Source organism: Tribolium castaneum, chromosome 2, assembly GCF_031307605.1.
Source record: "Tribolium castaneum strain GA2 chromosome 2, icTriCast1.1, whole genome shotgun sequence".
In the NCBI taxonomy this organism is placed as follows: domain Eukaryota; kingdom Metazoa; phylum Arthropoda; class Insecta; order Coleoptera; family Tenebrionidae; genus Tribolium; species Tribolium castaneum.
The window spans coordinates 22,456,219-22,477,327 of NC_087395.1; the positions used below are offsets into that span (position 1 = coordinate 22,456,219).

Below are 21,109 nucleotides of genomic sequence, written 5' to 3' on the forward strand. Positions count from 1 at the left end.
CTAGAGGCAGCACACATTTGATTCCACCGGGAAAAGCATCCTGTGCGAGTTTTCCATTATCAGGAAAATTTCCACTAGATGACACCTCATGTATTGAAAGCTCCTGTTTTAAAAAAAGTTGAACAGAGCTAGTCTATTAACTTAATTTTTAATACCGTTTTCGTGCCACGCCATGACGTAATTTTTAATGAGTCTTCCATTTTATAAATTTATAACAGCACAAGATGCCATCTAAAACATAATGCACCTCGCATTAGTAATAACTACTCCGAAGATTAATATTTGATAATAATAATTCAACTGAAACATTGTTTCAATCAAAGCGACACAAGCTCGTTTGGAAAAATCTTTATTTTTATTTTCTATAAGTGGAATAAACCACTTTATGCGCACTTTTCGCTGTCGGGATAAAAATATCTCAGAAAAAAAAACAAATGTAACAGGTAATAGCCGAGCGATGCTTAGGTGGGTAGTGGAAATTCGCGTTTTCCATAAGAGGTCGCTTGCTTCGCCGCAAAGCCGCGAAAAGCTCCGGAGTTACCCTAAACAGCACAGTTTGCCGCGCGTTGCCGACCAAAAACTACCATCGTCCGGAAAACTCAAAGCAAAACGTGCCAACATTTTCGACAACTCTTTGAGACACAGTAACCTTTTTTTACCATAGTAAGTCCCCAATTAGCGCCTTTTGCTGCCACTTGATTATTTATCGGCGCGTTTGAATCGATGAGGCCCCGTTTTAGATATTTATGAAAATTCTATATTTGGTTCGGACTTTTTCAGATGTCGAAACCACGCCAATTCCTCACTTGAACTCAGCCATGAACGAGATCCTCGTCATAACCGACTTGGTGACTCAAGCCTCTCTGAAGAACTCCACCGACAATCCCAACGACACGTCCGAGGCGATCCACATATCCAACAACTACGCGTACTCTCTCCAGCCGACATGGGCGAAAAACTCTTGGCTCCTCTGCTTCCTGCTGACGGTCAAGACCACCGTGATGGCCCTAATCATAATCGCCGCGTTGTTCGGCAACCTCCTAGTGATAGTTTCAGTGATGCGCCATCGGAAGCTGCGCGTTATCACCAACTATTTCGTCGTGAGCTTAGCTCTGGCCGATATGCTGGTCGCAATTTGGGCGATGTGTTTTAATTTCAGTGTGGAGATCACGGGCGGTAGATGGATATTTGGCTACTTTATGTGTGACGTGTGGAACTCTCTGGACGTGTATTTTTCGACAGCGTCTATTTTACATTTGTGTTGTATAAGTGTGGACAGATATTACGCCATCGTGCAGCCACTCGACTATCCCTTGATCATGACGAATGCAAGGCTTGCGGTCATGCTGGCAGTCGTGTGGTGCAGTCCGGCTTTAGTGTCCTTCTTGCCCATATTTATGGAGTGGTACACGACCGAGGAACATCTACAATTCAGGAGGAAGCATCCTTACATATGCACCTTCACAGTCAACAGGACCTATTCAGTTATTTCTTCGAGCGTCAGCTTCTGGGTGCCCGGCATGGTCATGATATTCATGTACTACAGAATTTATGTGGAAGCCGACAGGCAAGAGCGGATGCTCTACCGGTAAGACGCCACGGGAATATTTATCAAGTTTTTTTAAAACAAGCCTTTTGGTAAATTAAATTCCCACCGACAATGCATAGCTTCCCCGAGAGATTTATGGTAATGTTTCAATCATGAGTAACACAATATCTGCATTCCCCGGACAAAAAGGGAAATTGAGTAATACCACCAAAGACTTTGATAGAGAATCGAGTGCAGCAACAGACTAGCACGGCTTCCTCTTAAATTATAACAAACAATGCCTCATTATCGTTAATTGTATTATAAATTGAAAGCCTCAATTTCCTTGCACCGGCGCTTTCATAATAACAGATTAATTAGTCGCCGATTCAACGTCCATCAATTGGTAAAACGAAACTCTTCATTCTTGATATTGACCACTTGATTCGAGCGCAAGACAACAGCAACAAAACAAGATTAATATTCATGAATACACATCAGCTGTTATGTAGGATCAAAGTGTAATTAAACTCCTTCGCCGGAGAAACACAAAGCGGAAGCTCCCCGTATTGTAAACTTGTCAATTATTTTACTGTTCGGCTAGAATTTCATGTCGCCTATTAATAATACAGTACACAAAAAACCTCTATCGATTCCGCACCGAGACGACCGAAAACTGAAAACAAAAACGCTGTCTCTCGAGAGCCGCATAAAGCCGCTCTTAGACCACCTAATCCCGGCAAATTAAAAATTTGCCCGCGTACGATTTCTTCAGATTTAAGACGGGCTTTAATAATTTAATCCCGTCGAGGTAGAAATTAGAGCCCCCGTTCCCGCACGGAATGTTATCACTGAACGATTCTATTGATATCGACGACACATGTCTCATTGTGCGCAACTAAAGGATTAAAATGGCTTCACCGAGCCATTATATCTGCGAAACCAGCCATAAATTCGGCAAGGGATCGAAACGGCGTCGTTATATCGTTATACATTCCAACGTAATCTTTTGAAAAGCGATAGAAATGTCCGAAACTATTCACACTCGCCCGGCGCATCCACCATTTTCCCCGAGAGGAAATAAATCTAAATATTTTCTACGCTTAAATATTTATCTCGTCAAACAAGGCGGAATTAATTTCGACGTTTTCGGTGCAAACAGTGTGGCAGCATGTTTCTAAAACCGGAAACAAAGAATGAAAACGCGCCGAAACTTTTAATTTGCATGTTAATGCCTTTTGTGGTAAATTTTCTTTGATTTGACTCTATCATGAAGAAGCGACCGTAAGAAATGGAGTTTGAGTGGCCTTTATTAGGTTTCGTAGCTTGGAGCGAATTCGCTATATCCTCTAGCCCTCGCGAACGATAAGGAAATAAAACTTGGCGCGCGATCTAAAATTAGTTTAATAAACTGTTTACTGAAGTAATTACGGTTAAAACTATTAAATAATATCAAACTTTCTCGAACCGACTGAGTAAATATTAGTTTAGATCACTTGACTCGAGCAAAGAAAGCTATTCGTTCCTGAAATAGGGTTACAATTCCCGGGGGTATTCCATAACTTATATTTTACTCTCGGATGGGTTTTGTCTCTTAACTTATATATTTCCCGTCATCGAAACGTAATCGATGAGACACTTAGACGCGGGATTATCTCTCGGCAGAAAACATATTTGTATCTTTGTAGAAAGCCGACTGAAAGAATCATTCTGCATAAACAAACGCCTCAACGTTTCATGTTTTATATTCGCCCTTTCCACTCAAATATGCTTTTTACGCCCCCGATATGATTGATTTTCAAGTCCCGAATTTCCGCTGAATTTCAAATTCGCAAATATCTAGATCCGTACGTAATTTAATTGGAGTCGTGATTGTGAGCGGCTTTAGACGGATAGAAAATACCGTGACGTCGGCAATTACGTCTTGTCTTAAGGGAAATTCAACGGATTGCTTCGGAGACTCCCTTCTAAAACCATCAAGAAGACCGGTATTCAAATAATGCTACATTTCCTTTAGTCCTTGCGTAAACACCATCAAACGAAAATTGATCATTTATGTTTACAAGAAAATGCTCCAATCCAAGTCGGGAAATGCTCAGAAAACGGGATTATAAGTTTCGTCCTTTAACCACCGCACATGTAAATAATACCGAAGCGACAAGAAAATCCCCAAAATGCGCCGATTTTACAAAATACCTCGACCACAATATAAATACTTGCGCCGGTCTCATTTTAGCGATTCCCGGTAACAAGCAGTGCAAACAGCCCCAGGCCGTTTGTTCTTTCTCAACTAAAGACCCGTAAGAGCTCAAATGCATTAATGTTTTACTCGTGTTAGTTTCTTTCGGTAAAATTTTTGCCATCTAAACTTTGCTAGTGCTTCCTGGATCGATTCGACGGAAGTCAACATCGTCCCACATCGTAATAAGAGTCGTAATCTTGAATGGCAATGTAAAGTTAGTTCGTCCTAATATCAGTACAAACGGCACGTTTGAAGAGCCATGCAGGCCTGAATCCTTTGATATCCATCGGCTGTAAACTATGCTTGTTAGTTGCTGGGCCGGCAGTGCATACCAGCATATTACTATTTTTACTGTAAACAGACTCTGGGCACGATTCATTCAGCGGTGATGGAAATTACGACGAAACTCCAAACGCGGATATTAATTGGGCTATAAAGTGGGGTGGCCGACCTGAATTATTAAATAATGGCCGAGGCCGCGCCAGCGTGTGTAACACGTCAAAACGCATCTTTAATAAATCGGAAATTAAAAATGCTTTGCGGGCAATTACGCAAATAAATTCAATAAACCAAACGAGTTGAGTGGTAATGACACGGCCTTTCTTTATTTATTTATCTCGTTCCAATTTAACTTTTCCTATCGGAAATTTCTCATTTCATTCGGCGGCAAAACCAAAAATAATTGCAAATTAAAATCAGATTTCTGCCCCGAATTGATTTGCGGATAATAAAATTAACCACCAACATTCCGTATTTGCTCGCTTACATATTTTGTTAACACGTCACGTAAATGAAAATGTTCAAATTAGCCGAGCTGCGCTTTTAAATGAAAATATTTATCTGTATCACGATAAAAAATAAAAAATACACAACTTCCCCCGCAATAATCCGCCCACTATGGAACCTTTCGCCGTAAAAAAGCACATCAGCAAGTTAACAAAACCGAAATTCGCTTTGCCTTACAAAAACATGCCGGAATAAGGTAAACTCAACGTTTGTGTAAATTCAATTGGATTCGTACATGTGACGGTGATTCAAAGAAGCCCACACTGTACCAACATGAGGATAAATTGCGGAAAGACAAGAAAAAATTTAATTAAAATTTCTGATAACTTATGTTCGTCTTTTTCGCGTCGGTTTATTAAAACCACGATGTTAATATCAATTATTAACGTCGCGGGTAATTTACATTTTAAATAAAGCTTTCCCTTTTCCACCGATTCATCACGAGATTAAATCCATGTGAAAATACGTAAAATATTCAATGAGCAAAATCCGAGCTAAAACCGACTACATTGATTCGTTTTTATTTAAAAACACAATAAAATCTGCAATAAGGTTTCAAGAAACGACTTTTATTAAACCTCTCCTATCAAGTATTGAGCAATTCTCCAAATGAAAGAATCCCGTTTTAATTAAAAAAAACTCGTAACGTCTTAAAAGTGAGACATATAAAAAATTATTTTATCGAATAACATTAATAATTCAAAACTTGAAGTAATTTAAAAATTCGTATATATTACCGCCTATTGAATAAAACATTTTCGTAACCTGACAATATTCATACACCTAACTTTCCTCGCCATTCACTCCACTTCATTAACTTTTAACCTTACAAGAAAATTTCAATCGACTCGATCGAAATTACAACTTTTTCTACGGCAATTCGTCTTCTAAATATTTATCGAATTTTCAAACTTTTCCTCACCGAATTCAATATTTCAAACGGTTCATCTCCTCCTTTTATTATCCCTAGGAGGATTAGATTTCTCGGTCGAAAAAATATTGACTTGTTCGTTTTATAAACAAATTAATAATGGGAAAACTTAATCTTTTGAAATCGTAGAAAAAGCTTAGAATAATATGTGTCGTGACCAGAACCCGATACTCAAAGGTACTGATAAAACTTCCACCACAACTCTAATATTTAACCACCGCTTGTGAAAGTACAAACTTCCACTAAGTAAAGTTAAACATCGTAATGTATTTCGCTTCAGTGGAGAAACAAAAAAAAAAAAATTAGCGGAAATTTCGTCAATTCGTTCTACATACGAGTGTACACGCTGAATAAATATTTAAATGTCGACGACTGAAAAAACGCATAAGCTTTAATAAACAATCCCAGGAATTGTATTCCCAATCCATTTTTATATTTTAATGTATATTTATGATGTTGAGCTGAAATTCGGATATGTAACGAAAAGCGACGTGCTCGTCCGAGGCACCCTCTTCAGAGAGCTTTCTTTGCGATTTATTTTTAGTAAAGCACAATCCAAAATATATTCGAAAGGCAACTCTACAAAGAATATCTCCATTCTTCGAGATCAATAAAGAAGATTTTAACCCTGTCCGGGACGAAATCAGCAAATATTCAAGTTGATGACCTAGTATCGGTTCATTGTTTTAAACAAAAGCCGGGCACTCGTCTACCGCGATAAATTTTCGAGTTTGCGCCATGTGTAAAGAACAATGTATCGATGCCACCGATAAAAGTTGCATCAAAGGGAGGAAAAATCGCAGTACTTTTGCGTTTTGTTTCGATTAATTGAAAAACTTTGGTGAATAGCAACGCCGAGCGACATTCGACAAAATATTAGACGCATTTTGTTATTTTCCCCACAGCGTAATGTATTTTTAAAATGGAAGCTTTGAGGAGATTGCTTTATTCCTCCGTAAAAGCCACGCCAACACACGAATTCACGAAAAACTTCAACAAAATGGATTTATGAGTTAATTTAATAGAAATCTCATAAACATGCTTCGGGCCCTTGAGTCCTACAAGCGACACCACACAGTGCACGGACTCGAAGTCTCTCTGACACGGTCACGTTACAAATGCAAGAAAGCTTTGTCTTGCTTCCAGTATTTATTTAAACGATCGATTGCACTCGCAGCAAATTTATAATTAAGTAATTCGAGCAATGCTAGCAAAACATCGATGCTCGAGAGGTGCTGATACCGAATGTAAGCTCTGAATTAAACATCGGGTATCACGTGTAGTTCCATAATGCATGAGAATATGACAATGTAATTCGCTGCATAGCTCCGAAGCGAAAAACTGATGAAACGCCTGTCAGTGTCGTGAAAACGGAAATTCGGGCGATGTTCTCCTTGAGGAAAATTCATTCATTGTTTATGTATGTGTCCGAGATTCCTGTGCAATTTTTTATATTCTCTTCTTTTCAATTACCGTCACGGCGATAAAGCAACTCCCTCCGGGTTATCCGTCTACTCTCACCTGGATATCCCGGCAAAGTCGTCTCGAGATGACCAAACAATGACGATGTCGTAAAAATAAAAGATCGCAGACAATGTCGCGTTTGGTCAACTGTGCTCTCAAGACACATCTCTAATCCAAGACCTCGCCACTCCAACTGTGGTCTTGTTACGTCTACTTTCAACGCCTCTTGCCACCACCCGACAATGTCACATGTTGACAAATTACTCTACTTGTAAAATACACTCGGGAAATGAATACGTTCAACTTTAATAATGTACAAGCGAATACGCCACATATTTGATGTACCCGAGACGCGAATTCCATCAGGAATTACATTTTTCCTAAAGCCTCTCAAGTGAACGGATAAAATACGATTTCCTGAAAAGATTCCTCGATGAATCGGGACAACAATTATACACCTAATTATGAGAGTCTGAGTGTGCTTTTCCATTAATCTCAGCTGTATTAACGAATAAAATCGCAGAGTTCCCGAAAACTTCATTAAAACTTAACGACTTAACCGAAGTTGGAAACATTTCCATTCTTCAGAAAAATGCTCCTCCTTTTATGATTTATCAGCGCAAGTTCGTGCAAATTGTTGTACGGTTTGTTTAATTAAATTAAACTTTGCAATAACATCTTGTGTTTGTTAATTAGCTCAAATAACGGTCAGCCCGGGTCTACTTCATCAAATATTCATGCGACGGCGCAACTATCCTATGACTAATTGAAATAAAAATCCATTCGAGGTGCCCAGATTTATTCAGCTAATCCTTGTACGAAAAAATGTAAGAAAAGAAGGCACAAGACGTGGCTATGGCCGTGGCCACAATCCCGATGTCTTGTTTCGAATTGGACGACATTCTCTTCGCAACAATTCGTTGCACGCTCTCCTGATTTAATAATTTACCCAGTTTTGTCCACATTTTGACGTCCGTCACGCTGATTGAAATTCCCACAAAATTCGTCCAACTTTTAAGCGCTCCAAATCTCCAGAAATCGAATTACCGATAGTGTTGCAAGAGACAACCTCGATTTACGCCAAATTTAGGCCGTCGAACGACTTTCTCTGCCGACAGTAATCAAAGCTCAAAACGACCGAAAAACTTCACAGCTTGCTCGAAATTCACAACGCAACTTTGCGTACAATTATTAAAACTAATTAAATTGTTCGGCTAGAGAAACTTCAAATTAGGGCAAAATTCGCGTAATTATAATTAATTTCGTTATCCTTTCGTTGCCCTCAGCACTGGCTAATACGTGATTTAATTTAAACCATTCTTTAATTAAATGTCCTTTCGGGATTAACAACAAAGCAACAAATAATTCAAGAGCTTGAGTGCTAAACAGCAAATTTCAGCCAGTTTCTGAACTAAGCTCTACAACGCGACGCCAGGAACCATCAAAACAAATCAAACGGTGTCAGGTGCGTAATATCTGTTTACAATAGCTTTGCACGAGAGAAATGTTGCAATTCTAGACGTCGGAATGCTAAAAACGCATGAAAATGGGGTAATAAATCAACTCGATGCCTTTTTCAACTCCTTCGTCCGTTGTGCAAATATAAAATATGCCTACCGTGAAGAGGGAAGATGTTATTTACGCTTCACGCAGATAGAGATTTTCTGATACGTAATAACTTATTTTCAAAACAAAAATACAGCAATATATGTCGTAATGATTTTTTAAAAAACTGCTAAGCGCACTAAAGGAAACGCTTAAAAGCGACAAACTCTTTGACGCCGCCAACGTAGTCTCTAAACAATTAAAATTGAAATTAAGGTGTGTTTTAAAAGCGGAATACGCTAAAAATCTCTAAAAGCAAGAAATTAAAGTCCTGGTAACATTTGCTTTACTTCAAAAATGAACACAAAAACTTCTTCAACGTTGTAGTCACTAAAATAGAACACGAAGAATTTAAAAAATCAGAAGCTGATCGTGTACCTGCTTTTAACATTAAAATAAAATTGCAACAAAAGCTGCTATACTTACTGGCAAAATTATTTTAAATTTGTTTGTGCTTTGCATCTTTAATAAGTAGTTCTAGTGGAAGGTAAATAGTTACCATATTTTCAAAGATAGCATCTTTTAACATTATCTAAAGTTAAGTGAAAATTCTTTAATGAATACCGAAACGAACTGTGTTTACCTAGTTTAGTTTCTGATATCGCTTCTGTTATCCAATAACAACTCAAAAATAAATTAAGAATAAAATTTTCATCATAAGCACTCGGACTTACGTTCAACAAGTACGTGTATTTATATAGAAAGGCATAAAGTTATTCAAATATCCCTTATGGGGCATATTTTTAATATCCGGTTTAGCGACGTCCGGATATAGTGACATCGCAAAGCATCAACATTAGCAACTTTAAACTGGGAGTTTAGCTGCTTTTAGTAACTTGCCTCAGACATAGTTAAAAGCGAAACGAAGAAAAAATCGTTTTCAACAAATAACCATTTGGAAAAGCTCAAATAAATCGCGAGAAAAGACGTCATGCAAAATTGCCAATGTTTCCAAGTTTTAAGTTTGTAGAAGTGTCAACTGGCTCATTTTCGCACAATGCACCGGAACTCCCACTTCCAGAATTGCAACTTTCCGCACAAGCTGAAAACAAAGCTTAACTCTCCAACATGTAAACTGTAGCAGGTGTGTTAGTGCTTGGCGATTAAAAACGAGTCCAAGCATTGACGGACAACTCATAAATAACCATAATACGGCAACGATCGTTTTATGGCATTTTGCGAATGCTTTCAGTTCGACCGGAAAACATCTTGCATGTAGAATTACGCGTTTTACGAGAATCAAAGGGTTCGATCAGGCATCTCTCGTAATTTCGGATTATAATTAATTTTGAAAGCTCCTGAAAGCAGATGTGCGGACGAGTTTATCGCATCTGTCGCCATCGCTGAAATATTCGTGTTCTCAGGTGTTGCACACCATAGACTTTTGCTCGCGTTTAAAATTCGGATCGATACTGAAACGAAAAATGAAAAATGACACGAAAATTCCGGTTGATCTTGACCCTCATTGATTTAATTTAGACGGAGAGGATGATAGTCGTTTTCACTTTGCCCTCTGCTGGATTATCATTAATCATTTTGAGACCTTCGCGACATCATTAGTAAACAATACGATCTGTATCTGGATAAAATCAGTTAAAACATTAATTAACTCATTGTTTTGATAGGAACTTGCCGTTGTTACCAATCGGAATTTTCACGGACCGTTGCCTGACAATTAAAGCTTGTGCCACCCGAAAAAACGCCCTAATTAAGACACATGAATACTCCTAACTTAACGGGCTCCATCATTAGGCTCGAGTATTTAAGCTATTAAATTAATCACCCCCGAGGTGAAAAATATGAAATAAGCGTCTTGGAAAAGGCGAAAACGCATGGCCGGCAATCTTTTTGTTTCCTTATCTGATGAGTGCCGTGCGCCACGATCCTATCGCCCATAAATGCTTCCATTATTGAAATGACACCGAAATAAAAAGCTACATATGTCCCAAATTGAATTTCCGAATGCTGACGCAAATAGAACTAAAAATGTATCGCCCTTCTGTTGGAAAATACACGGCTTATTGTGATCCGTCAAGGCGGAAGTTCAATTAAATGCAAAAATGTGAGCTTGATTTTATTGTGTCGCTAGGATAGACAGAAACATTTAGCAATCCGCACGTGTCCTTTCAAGCAAACGTTGACTTGCGACGCGTTCGGAATTAAACGCGTGCTCTCCATCGAGATAAATATGTAACACGTCCGCCGAGCGACTTTAATGTACATCACTCACACAAAACAACGAGCTTTTCAATAGAGATGATTTTCACACCGGGTTTCACTAATATTTACCCGAATTAACTGACACGCGTGTCGTTAACCGTACTGTTTAGGTAAAGCTTAAGTGCTAAACGATGTAAACCCAATCCGACTTTGCTACATTTTTCACTCGATCAATTATGAACGACTTTAATTTTTTTCGGGATCCTTGACCAGTTTAACTGTCATCGCTTTATACGGATGCATCATTTATAACGAAAAGCTCCTCCCCCGTTCGATACACGTAATAATAGCACGAGTATTATCAAAATAATTGAATTAACTTTCTCGTTTACGGATCTAATTTATTTAAGTTGCCTGAAAAATCCGCTTCGAAAAGAAAATTTTCACTCGAACAAAGCATCCCCGAATAAACCCAAACAGTATTCGTTTTAATAAGGAGAACGAAGCGAGTATTGAATAATATAGCTCAGATTCCGAGCCTGAGATAGGTAAACACCTAGACTCAGAGAAACTCGCTGTTGTGTGTGCAGTCATTGGGAATTTAAAAAATCTGCGCACAGGATTCCATGTATACATGCATGTTTGCTGGCATTAAATTGGAATCAATCACTTTGCAGGAGTAAAGTAGCAGCAGCCCTGCTCAACAAACACCTGCAAATCAACGGAATATCGGCAGGACTAACGGCGCTTCGTCAATCGGTAGACGCAGGACTCGAATCCGAAAAAACTCCTGATCCTGGAACTAGCAGCAAAATGAAACGCGAAAGAAAAGCTGCCAGGACTCTAGGCATCATCGTGTCGGCCTTTCTAGCTTGCTGGCTTCCCTTTTTTCTGTGGTAAGACACCCAAATCCTAGAGTTAATTTTGCGTATCGCAAAAACGTTTAATTAACGAGATATCTTAAATCCGGGAAAAATCTCCGTAGAGATGGAATCGCTAAGCCGGGGGTAAATCCCTTGATTTAATAAATTCCGGAACTGATAAAATAAAACAGTGGACATATAATTACAACTTGGCTTTAATTATAAACTCGTCACGTAAAACCCGACACGTTCGATAACACAATTACGTGTAATGTTAGCAAGATGCATGACAAGATTGAATTACACAAGAGTTAGCGAATCATCCGACCTCTAAAACCAGTAGCGTCTTCGCCACTTAGAGCTGAGGTTAAACTAAGGTTTATTTAACGTAATCCCGCATCAATTTTATATCTCTCCGGTTGATAATTGGCCTCGAGCCTTGTGAATGCCACGTCTGATATCTTGAATTTCAGGTACGTGATAACGTCTCTATGTGGTTCGAAACGTTGCTACAGTCCCCCGTCGGTGATCACTTTAGTTTTCTGGATCGGTTACTTCAATTCGGCTTTGAATCCACTAATCTACGCCTATTTCAATCGCGAATTTCGGGTGGCTTTCAAGAAAACGTTACAGAGTTGCTGCCAACTGAGCTCCAAGTTGGTCTGTTGGAAATGGCCGAGGTCAAGGGGCGATCATCAGGTGAATTACAGCAACGCGTCGAGCGAGATGCACGTTAATAACCATCTCAGGACTGACTTACGAGCCGAGGGTATGGCGCAAAGATTCAGCTATAACATTTCCGAAGGTGAAATTATTAATTTGCAAAGTGAAGACGCTATTTAAGCGCTGAGGTTTTTTGACATATCAAAGGAACTCGAGTGCATAGAAGGTAAAGTGTGGAGTTTTTAATTAAGGTTTTTTAAAGCGTCTCAAAGTGGGTTCTTATTTGATCTGTGCTCAAACCCTCTATGCACTTCCTCCGAAGGGAACCAGTCAATAAATCAATAACACGGGACTATCATTTTTAAGTATACGATCATTAATATTTGATGGTTAAATTGAAAAGGGTTATTTGTTAGTTTCTGCGCCGAAAAGTTACAGACATGCGACTTCGCGTCGTAATATTTAATAAAGTTTTGATTGACGAAACAAGGCACAAAGTTGTTGAAATTAAATCTCTGATTTAAGGCGCATCACCGTATAAATTTAACAAAGACAAGACGCTTGCAATACTTCGAGTAACACAATTAAGCGACTTACACGCTTGTTTACGGTTCCGCTTATTTTACAAAATATAAATTTCCTCTCGAGTTTTTGTGCAACAAAATATTGGTATTAACGCTTGAACATTGTTGCAAAACTAGAAATTTTCTGGCCTCCAGTTCGTAGTTTCCGAGTCTCTAGAGCGTTAGACATTAAGTGGTGTTTCAAAACCGGGGATCCATTAAGCAGTCTATTTTACCGAGCCAGTTATACACTCATAATGGCTATATTAGCATACCAAAAGGACGTGGAGGCCAGCCACCGACGCGAACACAAACAACCCTGAATCGCTGTAACAACAAACTTATTACAATTAAAATCGTTTTCAATAAAAGTGCTGTGACAGCGAAAAATAGGTCGCGTTGTCATTATTCGTGCTCATTGACGTCTTAAAAAACAGTCTTCGGTGACGTTGAGGTGACGTCTGTGGACGTCATTTATCGACCATTCATTGTCCTAGTGACCACACTCAACCCACGATTCTTCGTCCTTAAGTTGAGAGGCCTCATTTTTCACCCACCAAGTTCCATCCGAGTAATTAGAGTTATTGTCAACATCAAAAGCACCTCCATCACCGTCGATTTAGTTATCAAACTTGAGCTAATTTTCGAGTCTCTGTGTTTCAATGAAAATGTCGATTGTTGTGGAGACTAGAGGTCAGGTCACGCGTGACAAAATATGGGGCTCAAGGTGGTGGGTTACGGCAGCATGCGAACATCATTATGGGCTTTACGTTATGATTTAGTGGTATAATACCTGTCCGAGGAGTTTCCTGAAAATGCCTTCTCGTCGAGAACGTGCTCGAATTAATATTTTAATAGAGCGCGATCCTCATCGATTGTGCTTTAACGCATTTATAGAAAAATTGATAGCGTGACCGAAATCGTTACTATTCTGATCGATTCCGCTTAAATATTTATAAGGCCGTGCTCTTGATGGCAACTGAAACTAATAAATAATCCATTCATATAACGTTCTATACTTAGAATAGACACTTTGAGTGGTTGTCTGAGCTTCTAAGTTGTAAAAACTATCCGTTACCTGTAGTTGTTTCATATCAGATATAGCAAGAGAAAACGACCAAGACGAGAACAATCCTTAGAAGTATCTTAAAGTTAAGTAAAACTCCAATCATTGTTGTACGATTAACCCTTTAATAAATGTAACACCAACAAGTGTATAGAATGTAACGTAACTACAGTGTACAATCAAAGGCGTGTGCCTAAAAAGCAGCACTTTTCAGGCACACCTTGCTGTTTTTTTCGTTTCATGGACGGTGCAAAATGGTAAGTTATATTAAAAAAGTACCATTTTGTCAAACCAACAACTGTTAGGTGTATCGTCATATACTAAACGTCCAAATAGCCATTAAGACCTAATGTATTGATTCGTATGGATTGTATCAAATAATAACGACCATATTATTTCACCTTCCGACTCATCCAACATTAAACCCATCATAATTTGTAATACTTATTACCTTATAAATTTGTGATACACAAATAAAGCAATCGATTTGGAAATTGATTTCAACTAAAGCGATTGAATTTCGTTATTACATGAAAAATTGTGTACAATTTGGTTTAATTGCCAAGTGAATTTATGTCGAGAATGTATTTATTTTTAAATAAACGTTGCAAAAGTTAAAATCGATATCGTTATTGTAGGGGTTCCTAAACAGACCGCAATTAAAATTAATTGCGGCCACAATGTTCCGAGAACATTTTTCCTTTTTAGAAAATGTCTTGTCGAATTTGTAGGTAATTCGAAACCTGTCATGTACTATCATTACGAATTTTTCGTTAGAAAGCCAAAATTCCACTCGAAATGGAATCCTCACTCCCATATATCTCGCGCCGAGAGATTTAAAATCTATTGCAAGCACTCGTCTACAAATATTAGCTGAGGAACTAAAGCAACTACAGCTAAACCCACAAGCTTGAATTATCACTTTTCTCGCTTCGGGCAAAAGTTGATGATTGTCGCAATATCCGATCGGAAAAATCGCGGTCATTCTTTTCACCAGATAAAACCTAATTCTGTATTTACTTGCGAAATAAATGCGCGAGTTTGGATGAAAAATCCTCCACCGAAGTGCTAATTCACCGCCAAGCTGGAGTGAAAGATGGTGCGGAACAAGACGCCATCTTAGCCGAAACGGCGTTTCTATGTCCGTTTCGGTGCTTCCCTTAATAATTTATCGAGGAACTTCAGGTGCTGGAATATATTTGTAATAATAGTTGGGCTCGAGGTAAGGGCTGGAATTTATAGCTCAGTCTGATCGTTCGTTCTTGCGTTCGAACGCACTAGATAAATTTTACATCGGATCCTCCTCGAGGCGCCTCGATTCTAATAAAGCCCCTGTTATTAATCTCGTTAATATCAACAAAACGGAATAGCTTTAATGCGATTTAGTACACCAAATCGGCCCGAAATTAACTACTGCAATTACTTTATCATCTACAAAACGAGAAACTTGAAATTTTATCACCCGGAATTTAAATTAGAGTGGCATGAAATAAATATTACATTGCGAGAGTCGCGTTTAGATATAAATAATGCAAAACTAAAAAAGAGGCTCTCTTAAAAATTGCATTTGCTGGCAAGTACAAGATGAGACAAGTACGAAAAACTGGTATTTTTCAAACCCAAAGTGTGTATTGTAAACTTTTAATTTACATTTTAAAATGATGACACGGGGCTGAATGTTCGTGTTTATCTTATAATTAGTACATTAGCAAAGCTTCGCCAAGCAAAAAGCGATAACAGACAGCAGTAGTAATTGGTCGAATAGCACAAAATAGAATCAATTCGCTCTTTGTGGTAAATATTTAACCTACCTATCTCTTTAACGGTCTAATTAGACTTACTCATACCCGTTTTCGTAAATATAGTTATCTCAAAGACCCAAAACGGTTATATTGAATTTTCAGTTCGTCGGGAGTGCAAACATTTGATACACGTTGTAGAAATAAATTAACTGTACAACGTGAGAATAAAATGTAAATAGGTATTCGTGCCAATTGAAAAAAAAAAAATACATCTTGTGTTGTTCTGTCCTCAGTATCCAAGTCTTTTCGTTGAAAACCTTCGAAAGAGTCGAAATAAAACCATTGATAACTTTTGTTCAAAATAAAAGATAAAATTGACGAGTTTATAAACTCATCAGACTAATTAATGATGATGTTTCCACAACAAAATTCTATGTATTTTGTAGGTATCACCAGTGACCATCAGTGATAGGTGAAATAAATAAATAAAGAAAAGCATTTCTACAAACTCAAATTTTCCATATCGAGAGTCCTTGACATTTATACCTAGGTTTAAATGTTTGAATGTACGAGTATTTCAGTTTCAAACTGAGTTTTTTTTAATGAAAATACGATACATTTGTTCATACATTTACATCCCGGGACTTTTCAAATTAGAGGCACTAAATATAGAAAAACCTATAATGTTTGTGATATATGAAACGACGCTTCTTTAACAGAAACAAACAATACGTAAAAATGTAATAATATCTCTCTCGACATTTACACAAAATGCTTTATAAAGTCAATTGTTAAATTGATTGGAATAAACTAGCTTCTGGAATGTAATTATTATACTAATTCGTCCCAATTAAAACAAATTGGTGATCTCTATAAAAATTATCTAGAAAAATTACAAATAAGATCTAGTAAAAATACGGGCATATACAATACAAAAGAGTGTAATTGTATTATTAAGTGTTATCGTATAATATTATTTATCCTCAGTTTCATTATTAATTGCACGTATTTTCTTTAATAAGTAAGTAAAATAAATCATTAAATAATAATGTTATTATTAATAATTTAATAATTAATAATGGTTTTAATGTTTAAAATTTCGGTGTTAGCTCAATACAAAGAGATAGGTACTGCAGTAGTCCATTAAAGCCGATGTAAAAATTTGTCGTTTTGCACAAAAACAGCTAAAAAGTCGGCGTTGAAACTCGAATTATCGAAATTTCAATCAACTGCAAATTGTGGAGAACTTAAAGCGTTCAAATATTGAAAAACTCCGTTCATTTGTTTCCTGAAAAAGACAGTGTTTTCCCGCTTAGTGCGATTCCGTGTTATCTCTTTTAATTCTTGTTGTTTCGTTAATTCCGTATTTGTTGGTAAATGTGTACCTACTCAACTAGAAATTATCACGTTGCATTGAAATAAACATTTATAAAAAAAAGCTCTTGTAATTGCTTTGCTTGGTTGGCTATTTCTGCGCTTATTGATTGCTCTAGGTTCGTCTTTGCAGGGCACTGTGTGCACCCATTGCTATTGAAGCGTGTACAATAAGCATACAATACTTAATAAGGGCATCACAGTTCGATTACGCCCTCTTCTCAGTAACCAGATCGCATTTACTTGCAAATTTTCCCAACGAGTAATTGCAGAGCTCGTTAAAAATGATGCCACGCATAATACAGAAAAGGTCACGAACCGAAACTCTTCACTGCTTTTTTCTTGATTAATTTCAACCGCGACGCAAATAAATTTGAATATTATTCAGTGCACGAAGGGAGGGTTTCCCGTGCAACTGCAAGTGTAAATTGGAGAAGGGACAACTGGAAGAGAAAACTAATTCGTAATTTAGAAACGTTTGGGTAACTTTGTTTCAAGGAATGCATCGATACGTTCTCGAAGTTGAACGAAGCTATAATCCTGTTTTCTTTTGGAATTGTCCGGCAAGTTATGATTCGATTTCCTGAGTGCTTGACTTTCGTCCAATAATAATTTGTTATGTGTAGTAACTTGGGAGTTTAATTTGAGTATCTGGTGCGGACAATATGAAGCTTCGGGGGAGTTCTGAGTCGAACTTATCATGGAAAATAATTTCATCCGGCGTAAACTCTAAAATGGCCAAATGTCTTCAACAAAGATACCTTACTCAAACAGCTGTGTTTTAATAAAACAGTTTATTTCACAGCTGTCTGCTATATCTTCACCGGGAGTTAATTTAACGTCGTTTCATAAAAAGGCGTACAATTTGTGTCACTACCACGTAGTCAAACGTGATTCTTTAAGCAAAGCCTTTGAATGTAGTACACATATTGAAAAGTGGATTTAAAGCTTTGTTCACCTTTACAAAAGTCAAGTCTAGTGTGAAAGAAAAGTTTTAAAGTATCGATGAAGCCAAAGTAATGCGATAAGTCTCGCCTGAAGTGAATGTCAAGAAAGCAGACTCGAATATATTTATTAGAATGCGATTAATATAAATCGCGGCTGTGATAAATGGCCCACCCCAAGAAAAAAAGATTTATCAGCAAATAATAGAAAGAAAAATCGTCTGGCGGCCTTGTACGTGTGAAGACATAATTTCATAATGAAAGAAAGTTGCTTAGACCCTCGAGGCCATTTCGTGCCGACTTCACCCGCAAGTTAATTGATTTTATCATTTACCAGATAAATACAAGTCGATGAGGTCGACTTTTCCTATGTTAAACGAAGCATCTCGAAAGACGCTTTTCCGCTTACCTGGGAACGACACGCATAATTTTCATTAGACGCCCCACATGTACGCTAAATGTCAAAGCTTCATGGAAATTATGTACCGGCACGGAGGAAAGAAGTGCAGATAACGGCCCAAATAAATTATTTATGGAGACTTGACCTATCTATTGATTTTTCACAAATTACGGTTTAATTGTTACACCGACAAGCCAATCACACTTTACACTATCAAATGCATAAAGCGGCGGCCACATGCAAATTCCAGTTTATTTTCAACTGAATCAATGTTGCAAACAGGTCGAGCTGATTAGTTTCTTGACCTGATGGACCCACGAGATGACTTAATTTAATTAAATGATCGCAAACTTATCCTTTCCCCCTAAACTCACTTTTTGGTTGCTCCAGACTTACGAAGGACTAACTTCACTTTCACACCCCTTTTAGCCTAATAAGAGGCCCAGTTAGTACCCAAAAATGTTGGCCATCAAGCCACTTCTTTAGTACCAAAGTAGTAAGCCCCATGTCATTGTTATTGCAACGTATGATGTACCCCGAGAGTCTCATTTGAAACCCCTATTAGTTTAAATTTGTATAACTGTAAATAATACAAGTGGTCTATTAAACGAAAGCAAAAACTTGGTTTTGTGAAATTCCCTTATTTACGTAAAAACTTTAGAAAACAGTTATTATTACGAAGATTTTGCACTTGACTTAAGACAGAGTAAATGAAGTTAAAATTTCGTTGTGAAAATTCGTTGCGAAATAATCCCAGATTGTTTGCAATTCGAAAACAAAGTATTTCGTCACGTTCGCGTTTTTCGCTTAAACAGTGGATTTTTCCTTTCTGTTGAACCTCAGCCAACCTTTGATAAAACCACTCGTTCCACATCAAGAACTTCTGTCAGAAAATAAATATTTTTTGGTGTTTTAGCGGTAAATTTGTGTGGGATTGTGGGCCCAAATAATTAAAACTGAGTCGAATTTGCTGGAAGTTTGTTGTTCAGACTTTTAAAACAATGTTTGAGGGTAGATTTTGTCCCGAAGGATGACGCAGACTACGTAAAAAGGGTAAGGATATGTAAAAATATTCAGAAGAGGCTTTATTCCAATGAAAACTCTTGTTTTCTTTACTAAGCACCTACAAACATAAGTTTTGCGAAAGTCGTTAGTGAGTTTGCAAGAAATTCGGTCGATTTCTGTATGATATTTGGTTGATTCATTTGGGGATGCTGGAAGGCTTCTTTAAAAGCACATTATCCACCCACTCGTTGCAACAAAAGTGGGAAGCGTTGTCGTGTCCCAACTGAAGGAAGCCCAATTAGGTCTATTGTTTCCTTGGGAGACAATGGCCCCCTTTTTAATATTTCGTGTGTATAAAACGTTTTGTCGCTCCTCGCCTCGTTAAAAATTGAAAGAAGGAGCGAAATCGCGTGTCATCTCTTGGCGACAATGAGGTTATTTGCAAAGCAGCGGTGAGCTGGATTCGAGGGTTCCGGAGATAAACCAAAGCGAAATAACAAGGGTGGATTAAGTCGGTTGAGGTCCCATTAATCCGTCCGAGTAGTTGATGGGTTTTTCGCCGTCGATTTATCCCAATCATATTTGGTGGCGTGACGCGAGGCGATGAGGCAAAAGTTCAGAAAGGGATGACTTATTAATCCAACACGATGGAGTAATTAGCGTCAAGTTGGCGTTGCTGAGGCAACGATGGCGCTTCTTGGACGTGCCTCTTCCCGTGGGCCTTAATGAATTATTTTAGTCGTAATCATGACAGGATCATTCCGGATGATTATCCGGAACGTGCTGGAACACGTGTTTCCGGTTCGTTATGCCTTTGTAACGACTATTTACAAAAGCAAAGTTTTTTATTGTTAAAACCGCGCCACAAAAAGGATGTACGTGTTAAGAAATTGAAACCGGGATGCATCCGCCCTAATGAAAGGCCTCATTACTTTTGTTTGAGCTGGTTTCTCTGGAATTAACTTTATTTCCGCCGGTATCGGCTCGGTGCATTATCACCGAATAAATTCAATTCCACAACTCATTTTGAGCCATTCCGACCCGGCATAATCTATTCAAATTACGCTTATTTCACGAGAAAAGATTCCTCCCATCATTTCAATATTACAACGGCCTTTTACATATCGACCCAAAATAACGCATTGCCGCTTCGGGATTCACTCTCCAAACTTTATTATCCAACAATTAGCCTATTCCGTCGTGAATTTCACTTTGGAGATTCATTTTTAAACAAATTGCCAAAACTCCCAAAAGTTGGAATGTTAATTAAACTCCAACTTTGCTACTTGAGATTTTTCAAGCACACATGTTGGGGGGTGAAATATGTCACAACTTTCGGGTGCATCTGCACTAGCTTTAATCTCCCAAGGAGGAATAATCTCTCACCCGCAATCACAACTTGTTTGCGCGAAGCGCGACTATAAATTTCGCGAAATACATCGAATCGGGAGGGATAAACCGTCACGGAAGTTAATTTTGACAGGCGCGACAGTGACAGATACCCCCCAAAGTGCTCTCCAACATTGTTTAGAACTTGGTATTCTCCCGGGATTCGGAAGAAGACAAAAAATGCAAACTTAGCCTACTATTAAACCAGCAATAACAATAACACGAAAGGTTAAATAAAAGAAAAAAAAATAAGTTCCTGAAATGAAGTTCAAAGAGCTGTATAACTTCCAGTTATAAGTTGAACGGTGATAACTGATAACAGTAACAAGACTAATAGGAATTATAATAGTTACCGTTAGTCACAATTGTTTCAACGACAATATC

At 38.0% G+C, this 21,109-nt stretch overlaps 1 protein-coding gene across 2 annotated transcripts; it reads left to right on the top strand.

The window, feature by feature from the left end:
• Positions 1-457: 457 nt before the first annotated feature.
• On the top strand, positions 458-14,495 carry LOC663111 (octopamine receptor beta-1R). Of its 2 annotated transcripts, none has more exons than NM_001293585.1 (4): positions 458-644; positions 781-1,588; positions 11,394-11,612; positions 12,053-12,422. In NM_001293585.1, exons 1-4 carry the CDS (start codon positions 458-460, stop codon positions 12,420-12,422), a joined length of 1,584 nt encoding a protein of 527 aa, NP_001280514.1. The 2 variants fall into 2 exon arrangements, with proteins under 2 accessions (NP_001280514.1, XP_015838945.1); XM_015983459.2 differs by having other exon boundaries at positions 552-663; positions 12,053-14,495.
• The last annotated feature ends 6,614 nt before the right edge of the window (positions 14,496-21,109 follow it).